The following is a 26,323-nucleotide window of genomic DNA, read 5'->3' on the forward strand; positions in this document are numbered from 1 at the left end:
GGAACATTTACCACCTGAGCTTATGTAATTTCCAACAAAATGATTCCCTACCCAGTTTTGTCTATGACCACAGGATCTGACAGCAACTACTGATGCTATATGGAAAGGTGGTGAGGGAATAAAGACACAGAGAAGAAACCAAGTGAGAACATGGCCAAACTTCAAACAATAGCCATGCTTTGCACAACTCAGACTGGTGCACAGACATGATGCCATAGGACGACAGCTAAGCCAATGGGCTCCGCTGCAATGGTTTACTTTGGCTGGCATGACTACGCCTGTCATGTTATTAAAGAATGCATTCTTTCACACTCTCCATTCTTCTTCTAGCACATACTAGTGGTGCTATTTAATGTGTGGGACATTAACAACTGAAGGTCAGGCTTCCACGTACTGCCAACATGATTCAAATAATGATATCTCACTGGCTTTAGTTTAACTAGGAATATGTCAAAAGTAAAAGGCTAAAAAAATAAAAGATATAGAAGAAACCAGGAAATAAACCGGTTTTTTGTCTGTTCATTCATGAACAGATGAAATTGGGGAGAGGAGGTCAGGATTCCTACAAAAAGCAGCCAAGCTAACTCAAGTATAAAGAAAGAAGTTAAATGTGTATAACTTGGCTGACAATCAATAAACAATATGAGATCTGTCTAAAACTCTCCAAAGTATATACATAAGCAAGGAATTTTAATCTGCTATATATGTGTGAATATATAAAATAATAAATAGATAAAATAAAAATAAAAACAAAAAAATAAAAACATGACCTCAAGAAGCAGAGGAATGCTGGCTGAGGCAAGGTGGAATACTCATTTAATTCCCATACTCAGGTAGGTGACTGAGTTCAAGGACAGCTTGGTCTACATATCAAGTTTCAGGACAAGCAGGGCTTCAAACCCTGGTTGGGATTGAAGTTGGAGAGGAAGGGGTAGAAAGGTAGAAAAGGGAAAGGAGATGCAAAGGGGAGAAAGAAGCTAGTAACACATAAAATACTTCTCTTAGAAATACTGATCATCCAACTACAGTTAACAGTAGATAATAGGGAAACACACTGCCAAAGGCATGGAATGGGTGAGATCTGTTTAAATGAGAAACAGGACAAATATCTATTAGCCCCAAAGTGGGCACCAAGGTCAAACGGAGAAATAATTCCACCAAACTGCAGCTGGGTGAAGCAATGAGTCTAATTGGGGATACTTATTAGAGCATAGGTAAAGGGTTACATACAGGACTGTGGAGACTATGAGCAGATATATGGCTGACTCAAGAAAAGTCTGCCACCACCACTAACAGCTAACTACTATGTTCAAAGAGAAAAAGAGCCTCATGTGCCGCCCAGTGAACCACTCATGAGATACTCCTGCAGCCCTCCATATGACTTGTTTCTGAGACATAGTGCTCACTAAGCACAAATCATGGTGTTGCCTCCACTTTCTTTCCTCCCTTCCAAAAAAAATTACCAGAAGGTCACCTGTGGGGCATCACAGCTGCTGGGTTTCAGGACAGCAATGGTCATACCATCTGCATCCAGGAAGACAGTGTTCTATGACATAGTCCCATCTGCTCACCTTATGATCCAGATGTCCTGATAACCAGTCTGGTACCTGCAAGATCACAAAACGCATAGTTAGAGTGTTGCCTTCAAATTAAACTCAATGTGAATTCTGAATGCTGACATGGACAAGAATCCGTGCTCAAAAAATAAATCCAAAAGACACTCTTACCATAGCAAATGCTTAGTGAGTTTTAGGATATTTTTAATTAATATGAATTTACTTATTCAATCTTTTAAAAGATTTTCTAATTCAACTATAAACATAATTTAGATTGTGGTTATTAGCTTGAATAAAGTTTATGCAACCCTGAATATATAAAACTTGTTGGTTTATATAAATAGATGTCTCTTTAGAAAGTAGGGTTTATGAGATTTATAATCAGTTTTATCATTTAAAATAATAAAACTAAAACAGCAAATGTGTCAAGATCTACTGCTGAGAACTGCAAAGCCCATAGGTAAACTGTAAGGTAAATGCAAAGTTAGTTCAAGTTTGGGATTTCCAACCAATGAAACACAGGAGTGCAGAGACTGGCTGATAGAGGGTAGAGACCATAACACTACTCTTTGGGGGGTGTAAACATCTTTGCAATAAGATGACTTTATCCATATAAGCTATCTATAGCCTTAAGGAGAACTAAAATTCTGCCATATACATGAGTGGGTTCCATGACTGTCTCTGTTATGAATACATTTTAATCAGGACCCATAGATTTTCCAGTAGTGACAGAGGCAGGAAAACATAGTAACATATTCAACCTCTAGATGATGACAAGGAAGTGACAACATTTCTGTATACCTTAAAGAAGTAAGTAAAAGTACTAGGCATTTTTAATAGAAAGAATTATTCTTTACAAATTCTTGTCACTCTCAATAAAATTTTATAAAATTTGTTTTTGCTCCTACAGACAAACTTGATAAATTCCAGTGGTCAAAGTAAGAAGGAGTATAGTAACCTGTTCCCCAAAGAGAATATATACATGACTTTGTGTGGTGTCCTCCTGAAGAAAAGGGGTAGTCTGAGTAGTGGAAGTGACCATATCTGACACTAAAGATACTGCAACTTCTTTTCTTTTTCATCCCATCAGGCCAGTAATTTTGACTGATCACACCTATCAGATAAAGACGTTCTAGCATCCCCGGAATGGTCTACATAACCTTTTAATCAACCCAAGTAAACAATTAACATTGAAGTGAATAAAGTATGCTCCAAGTCATCCAGGCCAGTGGAAATCTTGAGGTAACTATTTCCACAGCGGACACCTGGACTGCAACTCTGGAGAGCTTAAAACTCTAGTGGTTTGAAAGGTAAGAACTACATTTCCAATATGCTATGTAAACTCAAGTTCAACCAAACCATACACAATTTACAAAGCAGAAATGAGCAAATCAAAGTAGTGGACAATTAATAAGATCAAATCTTATTATTAAGTCAGGTATTCTCCTCTTGTGACAGAGCCATGTTGAAATTTTCCATACTACCATCTAGGTTCAAAGTAGCAAATGGCGAGTTTGGTATTAAAATAGTAGCACATGACTCTCTTGCCTTGTACTGTTCTCAGATCCTGAAAAGTAAACAATGTAACATATACCATGAGTATCCTTACCTCATTAGATCTCTGCAATGCAAACCAGATTTTCCTCATATTAATAACACATTCTAACATAAAATAGTTGTCCCTGTTTTATAACACCCTTACTTTTATATCATGAGTAACATCTTCTTTTCCACAATTAATTCCTCTACATGAATGCAGGATTTTATTCATCAATGCCATTTCTAAGAACTAGTTCCATCACATTCTTTCCTTTACCTTCAACTTTTATCTATCCAGTTTCCTTTTCCTTCATCAATAGCATAATTTTTTCAAACCTACCAAACTTACCCATATCAAGGTTCATAAAATAATAATGTATGCTCATTAAATATATATATATATAATATTTGTGAAAAATATACATATTCAATATTTATATTGAATGCCCAAATTACTATAACCTAATGTTATTAGCCATCACTCTACTAAGATAGCTATCATCAAGTATAGCAAAAAGCCAAACACTGGATATTTTCCTTTCTCACTCACTCCAGTAAGTAATGGCTACTTCTATTCATCCTGTCTCTGAGACTCCCTTCCTTGGTTTCCAGAACACGACAAAAGCACAGCTCTCCTGCACCTAATATTTTTTGCCCATTACAATGGGCACCTTTTCTAGGACTCCCCCAGTGTTTTACCATTCAGGTTATGCTTTCAATCTGCTCCTGATTTCATAATGTCAATTCTACAATTTTATCCATTGATCACTCAAAAATCCCAGAGTTTCCCAGTATATTTTCATAATATGAATTTATTTTTATTTATTATATCTCTTTACCAATTGTTTTGAAGTATCATAGAAACTCTCCCCAACTTAAAAGCACCTTTATAGCTGTGCTGTACAATACCAAAAGATAACTGTGCCTACCAAGGACCTGAAACGTAGTTAGTCTGACTGAGAAGTACACTAAGAGAAAATACACAATGGATTTCAAAGACAATACAAAGCATAAAACTGTAAACAGTTTTAATCATTTTATATTGATTACATGCTGAAGTAATATAGATATATTAAGTTAAATAAAATAGGAAGATTAATTAAACTCATTTCTTTTTACATTGTAATGTGGCTATTAAATTTTTTAATTATTTGGTTTATGTTATATTTTTATAGAATGATACTACTATACACATTAAAATGAAAAAAAAAAAAACGTACTCCTAAACAATAAAATTTAAAAAGAGGGACAAGCAATATTCTTATATACTGCAATCTATATTACCTTGAAAGTTTTATTATTTTACACTGATAGCTTGTGGAATCACTATTGAAAGATGAACAAGAGTAAAAGGAAAAACAGATTACTCAAAACTAGTTCATAAAACGCAAATATGTAATATCTGATCTCTTACATGGCATTAATTTTCCCTCATTCTCTTTACCAAAGAGCTGATGTGACTAGAACATAAGTAAATGCACATGGTCATATGCGCAGTAACAGTGGAGCAAGGCAGGAAAATCAAGCACCCTGACTGCAAACACAATCCCTATCACTACATTTTCTTGGCTGAACTAAAGAACTAGCCTGCTCTATTACTTTCCAAACTCTTAAACTAAGAAATCTAAACTAAGATTAAAGGGGAAAAATAGGTCAGATTATAAATAAAGCTTCTATACTTAGCATAAATATAAAATGTACAGAAATTTCAAAGCAAGACTATGTGAACAGAGAAGAGTCTTAAAAGAAACTGGATGAAAACACACAGGTGGCTTCTTAGAACACAACTCTTCAAAGGAAACATGCTCAGAAACATGCATGCCCCCTGGGCCAAAGAAGAAAAAGAACATTCGTACTATGGAACCTTCTGGAGATCTACATATATTCTGTTTCATAGAGTTTCACGGGAACTACATGTGTGACTCCAGCATTTGGGAAGAAGCAGCAGAAAATTCAGGAGTTCAAAGTCATTCACAGTTAAATAGCAAACTTCAGGTCGGCCTGGGCTAAATGAGATCCTGTATCAAAAGCAAAGAAACAAACAAAAATCTTGCATGGGGGTTAGGGAGTAGGGAATCAGTTCCTGAAATTAATTCCCTGTATTAAAAAAAAAAAAAAAACACGTGTGGAAATAATATGTGAATGACAAAACGTGTGCCCTGTATGTGGTTTGTCAAGGACAAGAAGGTATGTATGCTTTTAGAAGATGGAATCCTTGAGAAGAATAAGGGGATCAGCAGGAGTAGAACAAGAACAGGGGTTTGTAGTGGGCTGAATAACATCAAAACAAACTTCATGTTTTGATTTGATTTCAGTGTCTTAGTCAGAGTTTCTATTCCTGCACAAACATCATGACCAAGAAGCAAGTTGGGGAGGAAATGGTTTATTCAGCTTACACTTCCATACTGCTGGTTTATCACCAAAGGACCTCAGGGCTGGAAATCAAGCAGGTCAGGAAGCAGGAGATGATACAGAGGCCATGAATGGATATTGCTTACTGGCTTGCTTGCTTCCCCTGGCTTGCTCAACTTGCTTTCTTATAGAACCCAGGAATACCGGCCCAGGAATGGTGTTACCCACTATTGCCCCCCCACCTTGATCACTAATTGAGACTGGATCTCATCGAAGCATTTCCTCTAGGGAGGCTTATTCCTCTGTGATAACTCCAGCTTGTGTCAAGCTGACACAGAAAACCAGCCAGTGCATTGAATCCATTGTCTACTTGACGCACAAACAAATCACTATTTAGCCTCAACCCTTACTTTTATATTCATCGCCAAGATCTAAATAACTTTAAAAGTCCCACAGTCTTTACAAACTTACATATTAAAAAAAAAATTTTTTTTGGTTAGCCGGTTCTTTTATTTGGTTTTATTAAATCTTATTTTAAGTTTGGACAAAATTATTCTGAGTAAAACACAAAAAAAAAAAACATTATCTAATGAGTTAGCCAAATTCAAATACTGATTCATTGAAAATAAAGGCCATAATATTTTGTGTATATATATTTTTTCATATCTTCATATATATAGATAGATACATAGATAGATAGATATAGATATATATGAAGACTCCTCAAGTATATTAACAATTTCAAAAAAGTTGTTAGTGTATCATTTACAAATTACATTTCTTTGTAAAGCATGGAACAGAAGGAAACATATGCTCCTGTGTTCATCTTTTGACTGGAATAACAGTAGAGTATTAACCTCTTTATGTAGCCTTTGTTTTTAGGTTTTTTTTTTCCATTACATATTAAAATTTTAATCCCTTTAAAATATCCAATTGCTTTTAAAATTCAAAGTCTTTTTACAATTCAAAACTCCACTGAAATACTTTCTACCTTCAACGGGAAAAATATCAGGCACAGTCACAATCAAAAGCAAAATCAAACTCTAACTTCAATGTCTGGGATGCACTCAAGATCTTCTGGGTTCCTCCAAAGGAGGTCACTTTTCCCAGGTCACTTCTCCAGCTCTGCCCTCTGTAGCACACACCTTGTCTTCTAGGCTCCAGCTTCCTGTACTGCACTGCTGCTGCTGTTCTTGGTGGTCATCTCATGGTACTGACACCTCCAAAACATTGCTGTCTTCTACTGCAACTAGCCTTAACCAATTGCCTATCATAGGCTCTCCTCATGGTGCCAAACCTCAACTCCTTTGCATGACCCCTTCAGTCCTGGGTCATCAATTGCAACTAAGGCTGCACTTTCACCAATGACCTCTCATAGTGCCGAGCCTCAGCTGCTTACATAACCCCTTCATGGCTTCAAAACCAGTACCACCTGGGCGACTCTTACGCCGTACCAAGTCCAGCCACAGCTGGAGGTACAACCTTGGCTATCTCTGGAACACAGTCTCTTTGTGCTCTCAGAAAAACACTCCCCAACAGATTTCACCTTAATGACCCTGGTCTCTTTTTAATCACCACTAACTTCCTAGCTCCAGTACAAGTAAAGCAAAGATTTCACTTTAGTAGTTCTGATATCTTGTTAGTCACAGCTGATTCTTCAGCCCCAGCTAACTAAAACCACAGAATCTTTACAACCAAAACAGTGATGGTCCTGATAAGAATCGTTAATGTTCCCTCCGAAATTTCACAATGTCTCCACTGTTTACACTCTACTCAACATTATCTTCCAAACTCCTACAGAACATCCCACAGAGCTCATAACACTCAATTGCTCTTCTAGCAAAGCTCCAAAGTCCTTCCACAGTCCACCCCAAAACATGGTCAGGTTGTCACAGGAATACCCCACTTCTGGTATTAATTTGTCTTATTCACAGTTTTTATTCCTGCACAAAACATTATGACCAAGAAGCAAGTTGGGGTGAAAAGAGTTTATTCAGCTTATACTTCCACATTGCTGTTCATCACCAAAGGAAGTCAGAACTGGACGTCAAGGAGGTCAGGAAGCAGGAGCTGATGCAGAAGCCATGGAGGGATGTTACGGGCTTGCTCAACTTGCTTTCTTATAGAAACCAGAACTACAGCCCAGGAGCCCAGGAAAGGCACCACCCACAATAGGCCCTCCCACCCCTGATCACTAATTGAGAAAAAGGCTTGCAGCTGGATCTCATGTAAGGGAGGCTCATTACTTACTCTGTGATAACTCCAGCTTGTGTCAAATTGACACGAAAACAAGCCAGTACACAGAGATACCATGACCAAAAGCATCTTGAGGACGAAAAAGTTTATATTTCAGCTTTTTTACTATTCCAAGTAAACAGTCCATCACTGAGGGAAATCAGGGTAGGAACTTGGAGGCAGAAACTGAAGCAGAGGTAATGGAAAACTGTTGCTTACTGGTTTGCTCCTCAAGGCTTTCTCAGCCCAGTTTTTCCAAACACCCATGATCACCAGTCCAGCAGTGTTACCACTCACTATGAGGTCAGTCCTCCCACATCAATCATGAATTAAGAAAATTTGCCATTCTCTTGCCCATAAACCAATCTGATGGGGTATTTTTTTTTCTTCAGGTTCCTTCTTCCCAAATGACTCTGGCCTGGATAGACAGACAGACAGACAGACAGACAGACAGACAGACAGACAGACAGACAGACAGACAGACATAAAGATATATGTATAGATGTGTGTATATACAGATTATATATTAGTACATATTGTAATATACAATAAAGAATTCATACACATCTCTAGAAGTATACTGAACAATTGTAGTTTTATGTATATTGAGTCAAGAGATCAGAATATAACATAGCAAGTCCTCATGTCCATTATTGATTATAAGATTTTGACCAAGTAAACAGAACTGTTCTACTTTTTAAATATTCCTGAAGTCTAAAAATAAAAATAAGTAAAATAATGCTGAGTAGCAAATTATAGAAATCTTTTTGCTTATGCATGTAAACATGAATAAAGATGTTGTCAACAAGTCTATGAACATCTAGCCATCAGAATAGAATCAAGACCAGGTATAGCAGCACAAATATGTAATCCTAGCGAAAGAACCCTGGACTAGGGAAGCCCCTCACTCTAGTACAGGGAGAACATGAACCCAAGAACTCACAGAGAGCCTATCTTGCTACAATCAAGCAAGAGGTTTATTCAAAGGGGGTGGGGGGCAGAGCTCTGGGGATAACACATATGTCTAGCAGGAAATAAAGGAGTCGACCCCAAACTCAATTAGGGGGACATATCTATAGGGAAAATTACATAAGCAGTTAGCAACAGGCACATAACAATTTCATTGGTTCATTCAAATTGGCACACTCTGTCTGCTTTTGGATATGATTCAACTCCAGACCACTCTGTTTTGGGGCACACTGACCTTCATACTAGTTTTTCTCAGGACTGCAGAGTCAGACCTTATTGAGAACAGGTGGTCTGCGGTTTTTGTTCTCAGCCTTGAGACATACTTGTCCTCAAAGCAGGGTTTGTGGGGGCTAACTTGAAAGTTTAACTCTTTCACTAGCAACTGGGAAGATGAAGCAGGAATATACAGTTAGAAGACAGACTAGACAACATAAAAAGATCTTATCCCAAAATACACCTGCAAAAGTCTAGTATCATACACAATCATCAAACTTGCTTAAAAGTTTAAGTGTTAAAAGCAGCCAAATGGCAGATGTAAGCATTTAAACGGTAGAGCTGTCAATAAAAAATAATATTTAATAAGTTTTTAATTATTTAGGAAAAAATAAATTATGCAAAAGTCAAAATTAATAACTCTAAAATACACAGTGATCTAAATAGGTGCACGACTTTTGTCATGGTTTAACATTGAACCTTTTATCCAGGCTCATATTTTAAACCATTGTTCTTTAGCTGGTTGCACTGTTTAGGAAGAACAACAGAACCTTTAAGAAACGGGAACAAACTAGGAAATATAAGCCTTTGAAGATCCCAGTCCACAGCCTCTTTCTTTATATCTCATGGCTACTAGGATACGAACAACTTCCTCTACATGATCCTCTCACCTTCAGTTGTTTGCCATGATAAACTAAATCCTGAGTCCTTGGGCTGAAATAAATCTTCCTTTCCTTGGTTTTGTAACCAAGTTTGTTGGTGGTGATGCTGCTGGTGGTAGTGTTATACAATGTTTCTCTGGGAAGCCCTGCTATCATGGAACTAGCTCTGTCTGTGGGAAGAGGACCAAGAAGGATGGGTAGTGAGAGGTAATGAATCCTGGGAATCAGACTCCAGAGACTAGCATCCGGATGCAGATCTGAGTTTACTGCACAGCTTGTTGTAAGCTTACATGCAGTGTTTAAGTGGATCCGAAGGCCCTAAATCCAAAGCAAATTACATTTCTCCACACCTTCATCATGTCCCAATGAAAGTCCTGCCTAATGAGGTTAACTCAAAAAGAGAGCCGGGAATGCAGAAGCAGTCACCACCCTGTCCTCAGTTTCTTTTTGTTGTCTTACCTGTATTGTGGGAGCCATCTTAGATCTAATGACATGTATGGAATATTAGGAATCTGTAGTACCTTGCTCTCCATCCCACATTTTCCTTCACAAGTTGACTTCCATATCCCCTGTAACTGTGCACCAGGCTGGCCTCAGACTCAGAGACTTGCCTGCCTCTACCTGTGCCTCTGCCTCTTGAGTACCAGTATTAAAGATGTGTGCTACCAAACACAGCTTGTATCAAGTAGTTTTAAACTTTTAATTTAATTAGTTAAAAAAGGGGGTGGGGGTCTGGGGATAAAAACACAAAGATCAGGTCCGGGGAGACAGAGAGAGACAGTTGTACTGAGACAACTGGAATTTGGAGGAAGGCATCTTTGTGAGTAGAATATAATGCAGTGGAATTTCCCAGGAACCAATCTTCCTAACCACGAGGGAAGCAGAGCCTGAACCAGCCACCTCCTGTAACCAGACAAGACTTCTAGTGAAAGGATTAGGACACTAACCCAGTCACAAAGCCCTCAACTTACAATTTGTCCTGTGAAATAGTATAATGGGGTAAAGGCAATCCATAAATTGTGGGAATGGCCAAGCAATTACTAGTCCACCTTGAGACCCATGCCATGAGAGAGAGCCCACCTATGTCACTACCTGGAGGGCCAGGAACCAGAGGCTAAACAGTCCAAAGACTTAAGATAGAATCAAAGGTGACTGGCAATAAATAAATAAATAAAATCAATGAAATGATTCCTAGTGAAATTCTGCTAAATTCATAGATTGGTGCCTAGCCCAACTATATATATATATCAGAGAGGCTTCACTCAGCAACTGATGGAAAGAGCTGCAGAAACTCACAGCCACACATTAAGTGGAGCCCAGGAATACTTCAGAAGAGGGGGAAGAAGAATTATAGAAAGCAGAGGGGCCAAGTATACCATAAAAAACACGAAGGCTTATAGGTACTCACAGGGAGCCTTCATGAAAGTGACCAAGACCCTCTACACATACGTTACAGTCACATGGCTTGTGGTCTTCCTGTGAAATCCTAACAATGGGAGCAGAGCCTGTTTCTGACTCTACTGCCTGCCTTTGGGACCCCTTCCTCCTACTGGCTTGCCTCTCTAGCCTTAATAGGAGTAGGTGCCTAGTCTTACTAGAACCACATTTGGTTGATATCCATGGGAAGCCTGCCCTTTACTGGAGACAAAAAGGAGGAGTGGATGGGGGAAGAGTGAGGATTAGGAGGAGGAGAGAGGGGAAACTGCTACCATGACGTAAAACATTAGGAAATAAAAACTTCATACACTTAAATTCAGCAAATCAAAAGTATACACATCTCAAAATACTTCTGCCCAGTTAGTAGAGCCATGCTGAAGCTGTGGAGGTTCACTGTGACTTCTGTACTACCGAATATATTCTATTCACTTATCTAAAACCAAAAAGAAAAGTTCTAGGACAGAGCTTAAAGAACAAACAAACAAACAAACAAACTATTAGCTTTATGTCCTCTTCTATAACTCCTAATCATTACTTATGTCAGCCATTCCTCTTCTCCTGATGTTTAGTCTTTCTTACTCGCTTTTCTACATGTAATACTATACTCACATATAAAGTTATATATATACATACATATATAACTGGCTAGGTTTCACAAAAGAGGAAGTCCATGAAGTTCTACTTTCTGTGATTTTATGACCTTGTTTAATAGTATAAATTATAAATTCTTTTATCTACAGACTTTATACATCTTTTTAAAACTAAAATACTGATTTATATGTGCCAAATTATCATTTTCATGTCTTACATATATATGACATATTTTATATGTGTAATTTATACTATATATGTGTGTGTGTATATATTATGTTTATAATATACATATATGTAATATAAACATACATATATGTGAAATATACAAATATATGAAAGCATGAGACAATGATACAATCTCTCAGGTATGGAAGTTGGTAGGATTTATTTTGTGAAAATAGCTTCAACATGTCTTCATGATAACTGTTCTAAAAACCTCATAAATAGATGGAACATACTTCAAAATAATTTAATTTAATTTTTATTAAAAATAAATCTTTTAAAAAATGTAAAAACCTAATAAATGTTTAAAGCAAAAGTATGAGATATAAAATCAGCATTAAAGAAAATAAAACAAGAACCTTCATTTATACTAATATTGTACTAAGATTAGAAAAAAATCCATTTTAAAAAATTCCAAAAAAAGACAAAAAAAGTAAAATAATGAAGCTGTGCTCACTTACTTCTTTACAATAGTAGCAAAACAAACTCTGAAAAATAGCCTGTCTAATAAATGGTGCTTGCAAAAATAGACTTCTACCTATAGAAGACAGAACTTAGATTCACTTTTTACCTTGCAAAGAAATTTAAATTCAAAAGGAATCCAATTTCAATTTAAAACCTAAAACAGGGAAGCTTCTAGAAAAAAACAAAGGGTTCACTTGCTACCATACTGGGGTAGGCAAGAAAGTTTTTAATAGAACACCAATAAATAACACAGGATTGACCTCAATGTCAACAGAAGAGTTGATGTGAAACTAAAAGGGGTTTTTACAGTAGAAAAAAGAAGCAGTAGAGCAAACAGCCCAGAAAAGGGAGAAATCTACCAGCTGCCCTTAATACATATGATTACAATTTAAATACCATACCAAGCAGGTAAAACTGCCAATCAAAAATTAGGCTAATGAACTGACTAAATACTTTTCAAACAAAGAAGCACAAATGGCCAATAACTATCTTTAATAGTGTTTTATAGTTGTAGATGTCAAAAATGCAAATTAAAACAAATCTGACAATAAATATTAAGAGCCCTTCTCAGTTGGGAGGAGTGAAAGTTAAGAATGCAGTAAGGCTTTTTTAAGTTTCTCACAGTTTTTTACAATATCCGCAGAAAACAATGGCTTGTTTTTATTAATTTACATCATGTTACTGTTGTTTGTTGTCTTTCTTCTTCAGTTATGTCATATAGTTGGCCAAATGAAGTAAGATTAGATTTTCCCAATCTTTCATAGTTTTGCCTTCATCTCTTGGCATTCAGCTCATGATCTTTTGATCACTACTCATTTCACAGCATGCTAATTATTTCCTTAAAGGCTTCCAATCAGGCCTGTAGGCATATTTCTTAAGTAAAAGCTCAAAATCTTTGTAAACCTAAACTTTGCATTCTAAAGGAACACACTGAGGATCAAAAGCAGTTGCTCACCTCTAAGAGTTAAAATGCATTACAATTTTTTTAAAGAAACAGTTATTGGTTATTTTTTGCAAAATAATTCTACTTAATGTAGAGGTGATAGTGTGAAAACAGGGTTTTAAATTGGTAAATTCCAAACCTTTAATAAAAGTATATTTCAGAAGTTTTAGAGCCACTCAGCATGAAGGGATGAATTAAGTTGTAGGTATGGGGTAAGACAGACAACGATAAAGGTTAAAGAAATTGTGTGGAATTTTGTATACTCTTAATAAATGACTTCATATGCTGTTATGTATACATTTGATGACTAAATAAAACTGAATAAAAACAACAAAAGACATGACTTCTTTAATCAATCAATTCAATAATTTTAGCAAACATTAGGTGATATAACCTTAGAATAAAAGTTCCCAATTGCCTCTGAGGAAAAAGAACAAAATCATAGCCAAAACTGTAAAGCTGCAGTAAGTAGTTAACATGGCTGTTTGCTTTACATTTTTAATAGGTTTCTTCATTCAGTCAATATTTCAGGTCCACCACTGGTTTATTATTCTGTTAAGTAGGAACATGAAATCTATCCTGGACAGTGAGGAATTCATTCAAGACACCTTGATTGAGATTGAAGATGGATTGATAAACATATACAATATACATTTAACAATTAAACAGATAAATTTCATCATGGAATGATTATTTTAAAGCATGGTAAAATACTTATAAAAACAGAGAGGGAGAATCAGCTGCTTGACCTAATACTGAGTTCAGATAGAAAACTGCAAAAGCCAGTTTCCAGCATACTATTGCTTCTTACATCGGCGGCACACAGGAATCACTTGGCAAATTTAAAACTAAAAGAATAAAACAAATCCTGCCTGACACATTGGGCCCTGAAGGACTTGCCTCATCAGTATTTCTCAGACGTTCATCTGATGACTTTGTATGTGTACCTAAGGCTGAGAAACTCACCATGGAGCACTGGTGCTCATTCCCAATGTGATAGCATCTAGACACCAACAGCAACTGAGAACCTGTTACATCAGTTTCTCAGTCCCTACCTTCCTCACAACTCTCAAAGAAATAAAAACTTTGGAATGGAGCCCAGTGTTTTGTGAAGTATACCATTTGGAAAACACTGCTATCGAATACGAAGGACCTCCCGGTCTCTATTCACTTTCCACAATTCACTACTTACATGGCCCTCAGCATTCTAAACCTCACCTTCTCCTTCTAGCAAAGTAGCAGTTACCATTTGGTAATCATCTAGTAAGAGGCAAAAAATGTGAGGAAAACACTTTATATATACATTAAACTGAACATGCTCTAGTTTGTTTCTCTTGCTGTGATAAAGACCATTACAAAAAAAAAAAAAAAAACTCAAAAAGGAAAGAATTTCTGGTCCATCATGAAGAGAAGTCAGGGCAGTAGCTTGAAACAGACCATGCAGGCAATCCAATCTGATGGAGGGAATTCCTCAATTCAGAGCCCCTCTTTCCAGATATGTCTAGGTTTATGTCAAGTTGAAAAAAACTAACTAGCCAGTATAATCTCTTACCAAGAGGTTGCCAGTTAAATACTATATATATTTTATAATCAGTGATTATAAATGAGATAAGATCAGACTTACTATAAACTCATGTTTAAATTTTCAGTATCATGGCTCTATTCCTCTTTAAAATTCAAAACCATCGTTCTTGTCCTATTTCCCCCCCCAAAAAATTTGTAGGTTTTTCCTTTCTGCCTTTCCATTTTTCCTTTCTTCCTCTCTCTTTCCCAGCCTCTCTTTACTCTCATCTATTTTGCATATCTGTCTTCTGTAAGAAAACAACCTTTTTCCTTCTAATAAATAACCAGAGCTTTTTCTTGCATTTATAGTAATTTTACCATACAAATGATGTAGTGTGATCAAGAAATATCTTAAATTCTACTATGTGCCAGGAAACAGCCAGATTTAAAATAAAAGAGAGATGAAAGAAGACTATGGAAAATAACCATAATAGTGAAGTTACAAGTCAGAAGGGAAGAAACACATTTTGTAAAGGATACATAATATGCAATAGAGGTCAGAAGCTCCTGATGAAATACTGTTTGCTCCAAACTTAAAATACAAATCTCTTCTACACAGGCTGGAAAGGCAGGTAGAGAATCATAAAAATTGGAGCCCAGAGAAAGTGATTCCCTGATATTCCATGAGACTCTGAATTAACCTCTGAAACCCACATAAAAATCAGGTAACATGGCCTGCATCAATAATCATAACACTCCTAAAGCAATATGGTACTCCGAGGTTCTAGACTTTCCCAGAAGTTCACAGGCCAGCTAAGCCTGCAGTAACATAACAATAAAAACAGAAGACTATGCCATAAGCTCTTCTGACCTCCACATGCATACCATGACAACTGTATTATCTTTATATACACATTTAATTAATCAATAGATAAATAAAGTAGAACTCACGGAGATCTACCTGCCTCTACCTCCTGAGTACTAGGATTAAAGGTATGAGCCTACACCACTAAGCATTTGAGGCCAGACCTAGTTCCAGGACATCGAGGGCTACACAAAGAAGCCCTGTCTCAAAAACCAAAATAGACAAACAGAGTAGAAAATCTGTGTACATTAAATGCAGCAAAATTAGAAATATTTCTTGCCCTTATTCTCAATGCAACAAAGTAAAAAGTTAGAAACAGAAACTATTATTAAAAAATTATCTCAGCATTAGACTGAAAATAAGGAAAAGTCATTAATGTTACTTCTGTTTCTACTTCCATAAGTTATTTATATTCTTTACACAATATTTTCAACTCAGCCAGCATTGATTGAATGTGTTAAACTAGTCAGCAAGAATATAAATAAATAAATACTTACAAGGAGCAAATGAAACAATTTATGAATGAAATATGCTATCAAACGTTTTGTTCTAACATTAAGCTAATAGGATTTCTAAAGTATATTATGCACAGCAAATTCTTAAGAATGATTTTTATGACCTCCCTGAAAGTCAATGAGGTATAAACTAACCAAAATCTTTTTATATAGCACACAAAAGTGCTTTCTCTATGTGAGTGTCATAATCATCAACTCCAAAGTGGATCCACACTTAGTGGATCTCATCTACATTTAGACTGAGATGAGTTAGGACAAGCAACCAAAAAGCATCTTAACATTCACATCATTCATTCATTTTTTTCTTTCCAAAGAGCTAATGAATAGCTTCATTCAGAAATCCATTAGAAGACTTTACTGACATATTAATGAGGAGAATTTGTGAGGGTCAACAGGATGACTAAGTCCATTAGTATCTAAGGTTTCTAGTCCTGTCACTGACTACCAAATGATATATAACATTCATCAGTTCTACTATGATCTGACAAGTCTATACTGCCAATTTAAAAGGTGTTATTTATCTACCAAACAATGCTAGAATGATAAGTCACTAAGGTTATTTTTCTCCTAACATATTTGAAAGTAATTTGCTATATTAGAATTGATAGAATCTTTATAAATACAAATGCAAAATAAATGCAAGTACATAGGAATGAGACTGTGGCTGGCAAAACAGGTTCAAATTCAACCCCCAGTCTCATCCACTGCAGCAGACTACTTGCTAACATCTCCTGCCTTCCTGCCCCCATCTCTCTAGTAAACTTCCCCTTTTAACTGCCTACACCCACACACACACATTGCTTTATCCAAGACCCCCAACCCCAGCAGGCATTCCCTAGAACACACAGGCCACTCTAACCAGAAAAGCAAGTACACTAATTGCAGATCTTCATCTCTTTCTCCATTGCTTCAAGGCCAGTCCCCCATCTCATCCACAGCTCTATAACAAACCTGTGGCTACGGGATCTCCTCACTCTCTGCCCCCACTCCCAGGGAACTAAGAATGTAGATCCTATTTTTGATCCTCCTGTAAACCTCTCCAGCAACCTCTCTCCCACATCAATCCAACCTCATTCCTACATATCAGCATTGCAGTACCCAGAAGCACACTGTGATGGTTTCAATGAGAATTGTCTACTTTAGCTCATATATTTGAATGCTTAGAAATTTATATTAGGAGGTGTGGTCTTGCTGGGGAAGATGTGGCCTTGTTGAGGTAGTGTATCCTTGAAAGAAGTGTTTCATATGAAAACACCAGAAACTCAAAATAGCTTTTAAAAAAAAAAAAAAAACAATCAATAATAAAAGATCTGCTGGAAATATCACCATTCCCTAAGTTTTAACATCTTTGGTACAGAACTGTAGGCTACAAAAAGAGAATGTAAACACCAAGCTAGCCACAAACCTTTAATCTACAATCTGGTCCTACCTGCAAGATATGCTAGGGCAACAATGGCACAAACTTGTAGAAGTAATCAACTAGTAACTTACATGACTGGAAGCCCATTCCACAAGATGGAATCCATACCTAACACTAATTTAGTGACCAAGAACCAGAAAGGAACCGTGTGTGTGTGTGTGTGTGTGTGTGTGTGTGTGTGTGTGTGTACACATACACACTCACACATACATACACATATTCATATGACTAAGAAATAAACCAAAACAACAGTAGTAAAATAACTCCTAATGATAATATGTTATACTCATAGATCAGTACCTGTTCAGCAATCATCAGAGAACCTTCCTCTTTAGCAGACAAGAACAAATACAGTGATGCACAGCCAGACCCTATGCAGAGAGGCCTTGGAACACTCAACCTTAAGCTGCATGTCTCCATCAAATCCTTCCGCTGCAAGTTCATGGAAGCCCTGGGAAGAGGAGGTATAAGAAGTGTAAAAGCCAGAGAGGATGGAGGACACCAAGAAAACAAGGTCCTCTAGATCAACATGAAGAAACCTCATATGAACTCAGAGACTAAATCACCATGCACAGGGCCTATAGAGCTTGCACCAGGTCTTCTGCATATAGATTATGGCTTTGAGTGTTTATGGAATTCCCACTGTGTACACAAGTTGGTCTGATTCTTGTGCCTTCTCTTGGGTTCTTTTCCTTCTCTTAGTTTGTCTTGTCAAACTTCAATGTGATAGTTTTTGTTTTAGATTATTATATTTTTCCATTATATTTTATTATTGTTTCTTAGAAACCTATGCTTTTCTGATGACAAACAGAAGGGAATGGACAAAGAAGAAAGAGGATGGAGAGAAAAACTGGGAAAAATAAAGGCAGGAGGAATGGTAATCAGGGTATATCATGTGAGCAAATAATTTATTTTCAATAAAAAGGAAAAAAATTAATGAATCTTTGGTGAAGCTGGGTATTTAAAACTGATATAAACATGATCAAGCAAGTCTTACTATTAAAAACCACTTGAAAAGTCACCTATTAAAAGAGTAGCCTTTATCCCAGTTATAAGATCAAAGTCAGTGTTAAAATTAAAACAATAAGATCTCTAAGTTTTTTAAGTAATAAATTGATTTGTCCAAATATTTGATTTATATATACTATTGTAGTTTATTAAAATTCGATCATCTATTGTCTTATTTTAAATACAAATTGCACATGTCAATGTGGCAGAACAAGTTGGCATTTGATTGTGATTGAATTTAAATAAAATTGTAGGTATAAAATCATGTTTTAAAAATATGCATACCATGATATGTAGAGAGTCACGAGTACTTGGATCTAAAAGCCTTAAGGGGCTTGTTTAGATTTATTGAAGCTATACCTGCTGTCAAGAAACAAAACACTGTGAAGGTTGATCAAACACATCTTTGCCTCAAGAACCTTGTTAATGTTTTCCACTAGCACTGTCCAAAATATTAAGAGTCAAAGTAAGACAAAGGTTTCTCTTCATTTCTATATTTAAATCATCATAAGTTTGATCAAGCATGCAAATCCCTTTGGGCTTGAGGTTCCAAACAAAATGTCTTATAGGAACATTAAAAATTGAGTGGGCATAAACAAGCCCAAACCCAAAAGCACGGAGCTTGTCACAGCATTGCTGTGATCTGTGCAATTTATGTGCAACAATACTGGGGAAGTTTGTAAGAGAATATAAGCAACTAATTATTGTCTTTTGCTGGAGGGCAGGTATGCTGCTCTCTACAGGTGTCTCTGTGGTACTTAGCATCAGATACTGCTTTTTGAAGGCATTCATAACACCAACTTCCTAAAGCTCAGTAAAACATCTGACAGACTACCAGACTGTAGTGTATTTGGGGTGGGAATGGGTCTGGGGAAGGTGTGGTGAGGGATTTACACATTTAAGTACTTCTTAAAGTTACCACTAAGAAAAAAGCAGCTGGGAAGACTTCATATAGTTTGTTATAAAATATAAGACAAGACAAAAAGCAAATTTAACACAAGGCTGACTCTATCAGTCATACATATTAAACACTAATGATATCAATTATACCAATGATACTTATGTCATAATACACAAACTTTTAAAAATTGCTATTTTTAATCACAAAACTACATAATATTTAATTAAACCACTATTGATAAAAACCATAATATCCAGGATTACTTATGCAATTCTATGAAAGCTAAAACAAAAAGTGGTGGATCCATAATTAAGAGCACTGGTTGCTCTTACAAAGGACCCAAATTCAATTCACAACACCCACATGGCAGCTCAAAATCCTCTGCAATTGCAGTTTCAGAGGGTGTGAAGCCCTTTTCTGTCCTCTTCTGACACCAGACATGAACTATATCGGCAAAACACCCAAACATAAAAAAACACAACAAAACTTCTTTAAAAGCCAAAGCAATACAACAAATAGCCCAAGGAAAATATGCATATATGCAAGTTAAATACACACACAGATATACATGCACAATAGCCAGAAGAAACAAATAAAAGTGGTTTCAAAGGATTGCCTATAGAGAAAGGGACAAAACAGCATGACCAAGGAACTACTGTGTTTTCTAACTGCAGTTATAACTGTTAGAATTTTATAATAGGTGAGTGTATTACTGTTACAAATTAAGAATTAAATGAATCAGCCATGTTCAAGAGGATGTTGTTAACAACGTTTTTTTTAAACGACTTTATTTTACAAAACAAAGATAAATGTACAGATGTTAAACATTTTTGCTTAAAATTATACATTTTTGTCAGTACTGTTTTTTCAGACATTAAAATAATTTTTACATAAAACCATGTGAATATATTTTTTTAGTCAGTACTTGATTTTTTTCAAGGGCTTGACAGTATGCATTTAAAACCTAATAGTTACAATAAGCGTAAAGTACATGCAAAACAAAACGCACCATGGAATTAGTCAACATCTTCTTGTTTTGTAAATATATGTATATTTTTTTGTTTTCTTTATTTCTTGGACTTCATACAGTCTGTGAGTTGTTTCTGGGGGAGTGCAAGCCTCTGGGGTTAGCATCCCACTATCAGTGACTGCATATTATGTCTGTTCTTTTGTGACTGGGTTATCTCACTCAGGATGATATTCTCTAGATGCAGCCATTTTCTTAAGAATTTGGTTAAGTCATTGTTTCTGGTGTCTGAGTAGTATTCCATTGTGTATATGTACCACAATTTTTGTATCCGTTCATCTTCTGAAGGACATCTGGGTTCCTTCCAGCTTCTGGCTATTATAAATAGAGCTGCTATGAACATTGTGGTGCATATATCTTTGTTGTGTATTAAAGTGTCTCTGGGGTATATGCCCAGAAGTGGAATAGCTGGGTCTTCAGGTAGTACTATATCCAATTTTCTGAGGTATCGCCAGACAGATTTCCAGAGTGGTTGTATTAGCTTGCAACCCCACCAACACTGGAGAAGTGTTCCTCTTTCTCCGCAGCCTCGCCAGCATCTGCTGTCATCTGAATTTTGGATCTTGGCCAATCTGACTGGTGTGAGGTGGAATCTCAGGGTTGTTTTAATTTGCATTTCCCAGATGGCTAAGGATGTCAAGCACTTCCTCAGGTGTTTCTCAGCCATTCGGTGTTCCTCAACTGTAAACGTTTTGTTTAGCTCTGTACCCCATTTTTTAATAGGGTTATTTTATTCTCTGGTGTCTAGCTTTTTGAGTTCCTTGTACACCTTGGATATTAGGCCTCTATCTGATGTGGTGTTGGGAAAGATCTTTTCCCATTCTGTTGGTTGCCGTTTTGTTTTCTTGAGGATGTCTTTAGCCTTACAGAAACTTTGCAATTTCATTAAGTCCCATTTGTTAATCTTTGACCTTAGAGCTTAAGCTATTGGTGCTTTGTTCAGGAAATTTTCTCTTGTACCTATGTGTTCTAAGGTTTTCCCTAATTTCTCATCTAATAGTTTCAGTGTATCTGGTTTAATGTGGAGATCTTTGATCCACTTACACTTGAGCTTTGTACAAGGAGATAAGAACAGGTCTATTTTCATTCTTTTGCATGCTGACTGCCAGTTGGAGCAGCACCATTTGTTGAATAGGCTGTCCTTTTTCCATTGAATGTTTACTGCTCCTTTGTCAAAAATCAGGTGACCATATACATGAGGGCTCATTTCTGGATCTTCTATTCTATTCCATTGATCCACATGCCTATTTCTGTACCAGTACTATGCAGTTTTCAGCACAATTGCCTTGTAATATAGCTTGAGGTCAGGGATAGTGATTCCCACAGATGTTTTTTTGTTGTTGAGGATGGATTTCGCTATTCTAGGTCTTTTGTTATTCCATATGAAACTGCACATTGATCTTTGCAATTCCATGAAGAACTGGGTTGGAATTTTGATGGGGATTGCACTGAATCTGTACACTGCTGTTGGTAGGATGGTCATTTTTAAGATGTTGATTTTTCCAATCCATGAGCATGGGAGCTCTTTCCATTTTCGGAGATCCTCCTCAATTTCTTTCTTTAGAGGTTTGAAGTTCTTGTCATACAGGTCCTTCACTTGCTTAGTTAGAGTCACACCAAGGTATTTCATAGTTTTTGGAACGATTGTGAAGGGTACGTTTTCCCTAATTTCTTTTTCCACATGTTTGTCCTTTGAGTACAGGAAGGCTACTGATTTGGTTGAGTTAATTTTGTATCCAGCCACTTTGCTGAACTTGTTTATCAGCTGTAGGAGTTCTATGGTGAAATTTTTGGGGTCACTCAAGTACACTATCATGTCATCGGCAAAGAGTGATGTTTTTATCTTTTCCTTTCCGATTTGTATCCCCTTGATCTCCTTTTGCTGTCTAATTGCTCCAGCCAGGACTTCCAGTACTATGTTGAATAGGTAGGGGGAGAGTGGGAAGCCTTGTCGAGTTCCTGATTTTAGTGGGATTGCTTCAAGTTTCTCGCCATTAAGTTTGATGTTGGCTGTTGGTTTGCTGTATATTGCTTTTATTATGTTTAAGTATGGGCCTTGGATTCCAGTTCTTTCCAGGACTTTTAACATGGAGGGGTGTTGGATTTTGTCGAATGCTTTCTCAGCTTCTAGTGAGATGACCATGTGATTTTGGTCTTTGAGTTTGTTTATATGGTGGATTACATTGATGGATTTCCTATGTAAAACCATCCCTGCATCCCAGGGATGAAGCCTACTTGGTCATGATGAATGATCGTTTTGATGTGTTCTTGGATTCGGTTTGCAAGGATTTTGTTGAGTATTTTTGCATCAATGTTCATAAGTGAGATTGGTCTGAAGTTCTCTTTCCTTGTAGTGACTTTGTGTGGTATAGGTACGAGGGTTATTGTAGCCTCAAAAAATGAGTTGGGTAATATTCCATCTGATTCTATCTTTTGGAATAGTTTGGCGAGTATTGGTGTTATATCCCCAATAAATGTCTGATAAAATTCTGCACTGAACCCGTCTGGACCTGGGCTTTTTTTGGTTGGGAGGCTTTTGATGACTTCTTCTATTTCTTTAGGTGTTATAGGGTTATTTAGATGGTTTACTTGGTCCTGGTTTAACTTTGGGACCTTGTATCTGTCTAGAAATTCATCCCTTTCCTCCACATTTTCCAATTCTGTGGAGTATAAGTTTTTGTAGTAGGATCTGATGATTTCTTGAATTTCCTCAGTTTCAGTTGTTATGTCCCCACTTTCCTTTCTGATTTTGTTAATTTGGATACTCTCTCTTTGCTCTCTAGTTAGTCTGGCTAGGGGTTTATCAATCTTGTTGATTTTCTCAAAGAACCAACTCTTGGTTTTGTTGATTTTTTCAATGGTTCTTTTTGTTTCTATTTGGTCTATTTCTGCCCTAATTTTGATTATTTCTTGCCATCTACTCTTTTTGGGTATATCTGCTTCCTTTTGTTCTAAGGCTTTTAGCTGTGCTGTCAGGTTGCTGATGTGAGCTCTCTCCAGTTTCTTTTTGGAAGCACTTAGGGCTATGAGTTTTCCTCTCAATACTGCTTTCATTGCATCCCATAGGTTTGGGTATGTTGTGTTTTCGTTTTCGTTGAATTCTAGAAAATCCTTAATTTCTTTCTTTATTTCTTCTTTGACCCTGCTATCCTTTAACAGAGCATTGTTTAGTTTCCATGTGTATGTGGGCTTTTTGTCTCTTTGTTGTTGTTAAAGATCAGCTGTACATCATGGTGATCTGAGAGGATGCATGGGAGTATTTCAATCTTCTTATATCGATGGAGGCTCGTTCTGTGTCCAATTATGTGGTCAATTTTCGAGAAGGTGCCATGGGGTGGTGAGAAGAAGGTGTATTCTTTTACTTTGGGATAGTATGTTCTGTATAGAAGGTGTATTCTTTTACTTTCGGATAGTATGTTCTGTATATATCTATTAATTATAGTTGGTTCAAAGTCTCTGCTAGTTTTGCAGTGTCCTTGTTCAGTTTCTGTTTCCCTGATCTGTCCATTGGTGAAAGTGGGGTATTAAAGTCTCCCACTATTATTGTGTGGGGTGAAATGTATTTTTTGAGCTTTAGTAGGGTTTCTTTTATGAATGTGGGTGATTTTTTATTTGGAGCATATATGTTAAGGATTGAGATTTCCTCCTGACAGATTTCCCCGGTAATGAGTCAAAAGTGTCCTTCCTTATCTTTTTTAATAACTTTTGGTTGGAAATTTACTTTATTCGATATTAGAATAGCCACTCCAGCTTGCTTCTTGGAGCTGTTTGCTTGGAAGTTTTTTTCCCACCCTTTTACTCTGAGATAGTGTCTGTCTTTGTCTCTGAGATGAGTTTCCTGTATGCAGCAAAAGGCTAGATTTTGTTTATTTATCCAATCTGATAGTCTATGTCTCTCTATTGGGGAATTGAGACCATTTATGTTAATAGATATCAAGGAATAGTTGTTTCTGTTTCCTGCCATTATTGCTTTTTTGGGTTCAGTTGTGTCTGTGTTTTTTTCTTCTTTTAGTTTTCTTGTTTAGGAGTTTTCTTGTTCTTACTAGGCTGTATTTTCCCTCATTGTATTGGGTTTTCCACCTATAATTCGTTGTAGTGCTGGGTTTGTGGTCAGATATTATGTGAATTTTGATTTGTCTTGAAATATCTTCGTCTCTCCATCGATGGTGATTGATAGTTTTGCTGGGTATAGCAGCTTGGGCTGGCACTTGTGCTCTCTTAAGGAGTGCATGATGTCTGTCCAGGCTCTTCTAGCTTTCATAGTCTCTGTTGAGAAATCGGGTGTGACTCTGATTGGTCTGCCTTTATATGTTACCTGACCTTTTTCCCTTACTGCTTTTAGTATTCTTTCTTTACTTTGGGCGCTTGATGTTTTTACTATTATGTGTTGGGAGGTATTTCTTTTCTGGTCCAACCTATTTGGAGTTCTGAAGGCTTCTTTTATGCTCGTGGTCATCTCATTCTTGAGGGTAGGGAAGTTTTTTTCTATGATTTTGTTGAAGATATTTACTGTGCCTCTTAGTTTATACTCTTCTCCCTCTTCTATTCCTATTATCCTTAGGTTCGGTCTTCTCATTGTGTCTTGGATTTCCTGGACATTTTGGGTTAGGAGCTTTTTGTTTTTTGCATCTTCTCTGGCTGTTTTGTCTATGTTTGCAATGTTGTCTTCTGCCCCCGAGATTCTCTCTTCGATCTCTTGTAATCTATTGGAAATGCTTGCTTCTGTGACTCCTGATTTCTTTTTTTGGTGTTCTGACTCTAGGGTTTTCTCTTTTATTGTTTTCTTTATTGTGTCAATCTCTGTTTTAATTTCCCTCTTCCATTCCTTTATTTCTTTGGTTCTGTTTTCCTCTAGTTCTTTGAGTTCTTTGAGTGTTTTTCTTGTTTCTTCTTTAAAAGCTTCTGAATCTTTTTGCTTTTCCTCTCTTTCTTGTTTAAGTAACTCTATCAGCGTCTTGAGGCATGATTTCAGGTCTGTGTCTTCTTTTTCTGGAGTGTTTGGAATTCCGATGTTTGCTGTTATGGGAGAGCTAGGCTCTGGTGTTGCTAGATTGTCTTGGTTTCCTTAGGATATACTCTTTCTCTTTCCTCTTGCCATTTTGTTGTCAGTGATATGTTCTTGCCTTTCCCTTGTATCTGGTCTGTGTCCCTGGTTCTCCACTGGTTGAGGTGTCAGATGGGTCGAGCCCTGTTTTATGCCTCAGAGTCGTCGGGTGTGAGCAGAAGTTCCAAAGTTCTGTTTCTGTTTGCTGGATCTGGCAAGGCAGGGCAGGGCAAGGCAGGGGGTGCACTTTCCGTGTGTACTCCACAGAGATCTTTCTGCTCCCCTGCAGCCCAGGTCTCCCACCCACCAGTTGCTCAGCCTCTAGGAGCCTCTGTTCCGGGTGGCAAATGGGCCAGGCTCTGCTCTGTGTCCTGAAGTCGCCTCCGGGCAGAAACAGAAGTTCTAATTTTCTGTTCCCAATCGCAGTTGCTCAGCCTCTATGAGCCGCCGATCCGGGTGGCAGGTAGGCCAGGCTCTGCTCTGCGTCCGGAAGTCGCCTCCGGGTGGAAACAGAAGTTCTAATTTTCTGTTCCCAATCGCTGGATCGGGCAAGGCGGGGCAGGGCAAGTTAAGGTGTGCACTTTCCGTGTGCACTCCGCAGAGATCTCTCTGCTCCCCTGCAGTTTTGGTCTCCCACTCACCAGTTGCTCAGCCTCTATGAGCCGCCGTTCCGCGTGGCAGGTAGGCCAGGCTCCGCTCTGCGTCCGGAATTCGCCTCTGGGTGGAAACAGGAGTTCTACTTTTCTGTTCCCAATCGCAGTTGCTCAGACAACATTTTTAGTAACAATAAAATGCAGAAAAAACAAACTATGCAGCACTAAATTATTAATAAATTATGTCTATGGTTACTGCA

At 37.2% G+C, this 26,323-nt stretch overlaps 1 protein-coding gene across 4 annotated transcripts in view; it reads right to left on the bottom strand.

Moving 5' to 3' along the window:
* GTDC1 (glycosyltransferase like domain containing 1) overlaps positions 1 to 26,323 on the bottom strand; it is a 335,697-nt gene that overhangs the window by 257,395 nt on the left and 51,979 nt on the right. For 2 of the 4 annotated variants that reach the window (XM_080928237.1, XM_080928236.1), the window contains exon 2: positions 1,475 to 1,607. In XM_080928237.1, the coding sequence (XP_080784363.1) occupies positions 1,475 to 1,519 (45 nt within the window). In that variant the 5' untranslated portion in view covers positions 1,520 to 1,607. Of the gene's footprint in view, positions 1 to 1,474; positions 1,610 to 26,323 lie in introns of those variants that run through there. The other 2 variants (XM_080928239.1, XM_080928238.1) reach the window with 2 other exon arrangements.

The sequence above is a fragment of the Micromys minutus genome, assembly GCF_963924665.1.
Source record: "Micromys minutus genome assembly, chromosome: 13".
Lineage (NCBI taxonomy): Eukaryota > Metazoa > Chordata > Mammalia > Rodentia > Muridae > Micromys > Micromys minutus.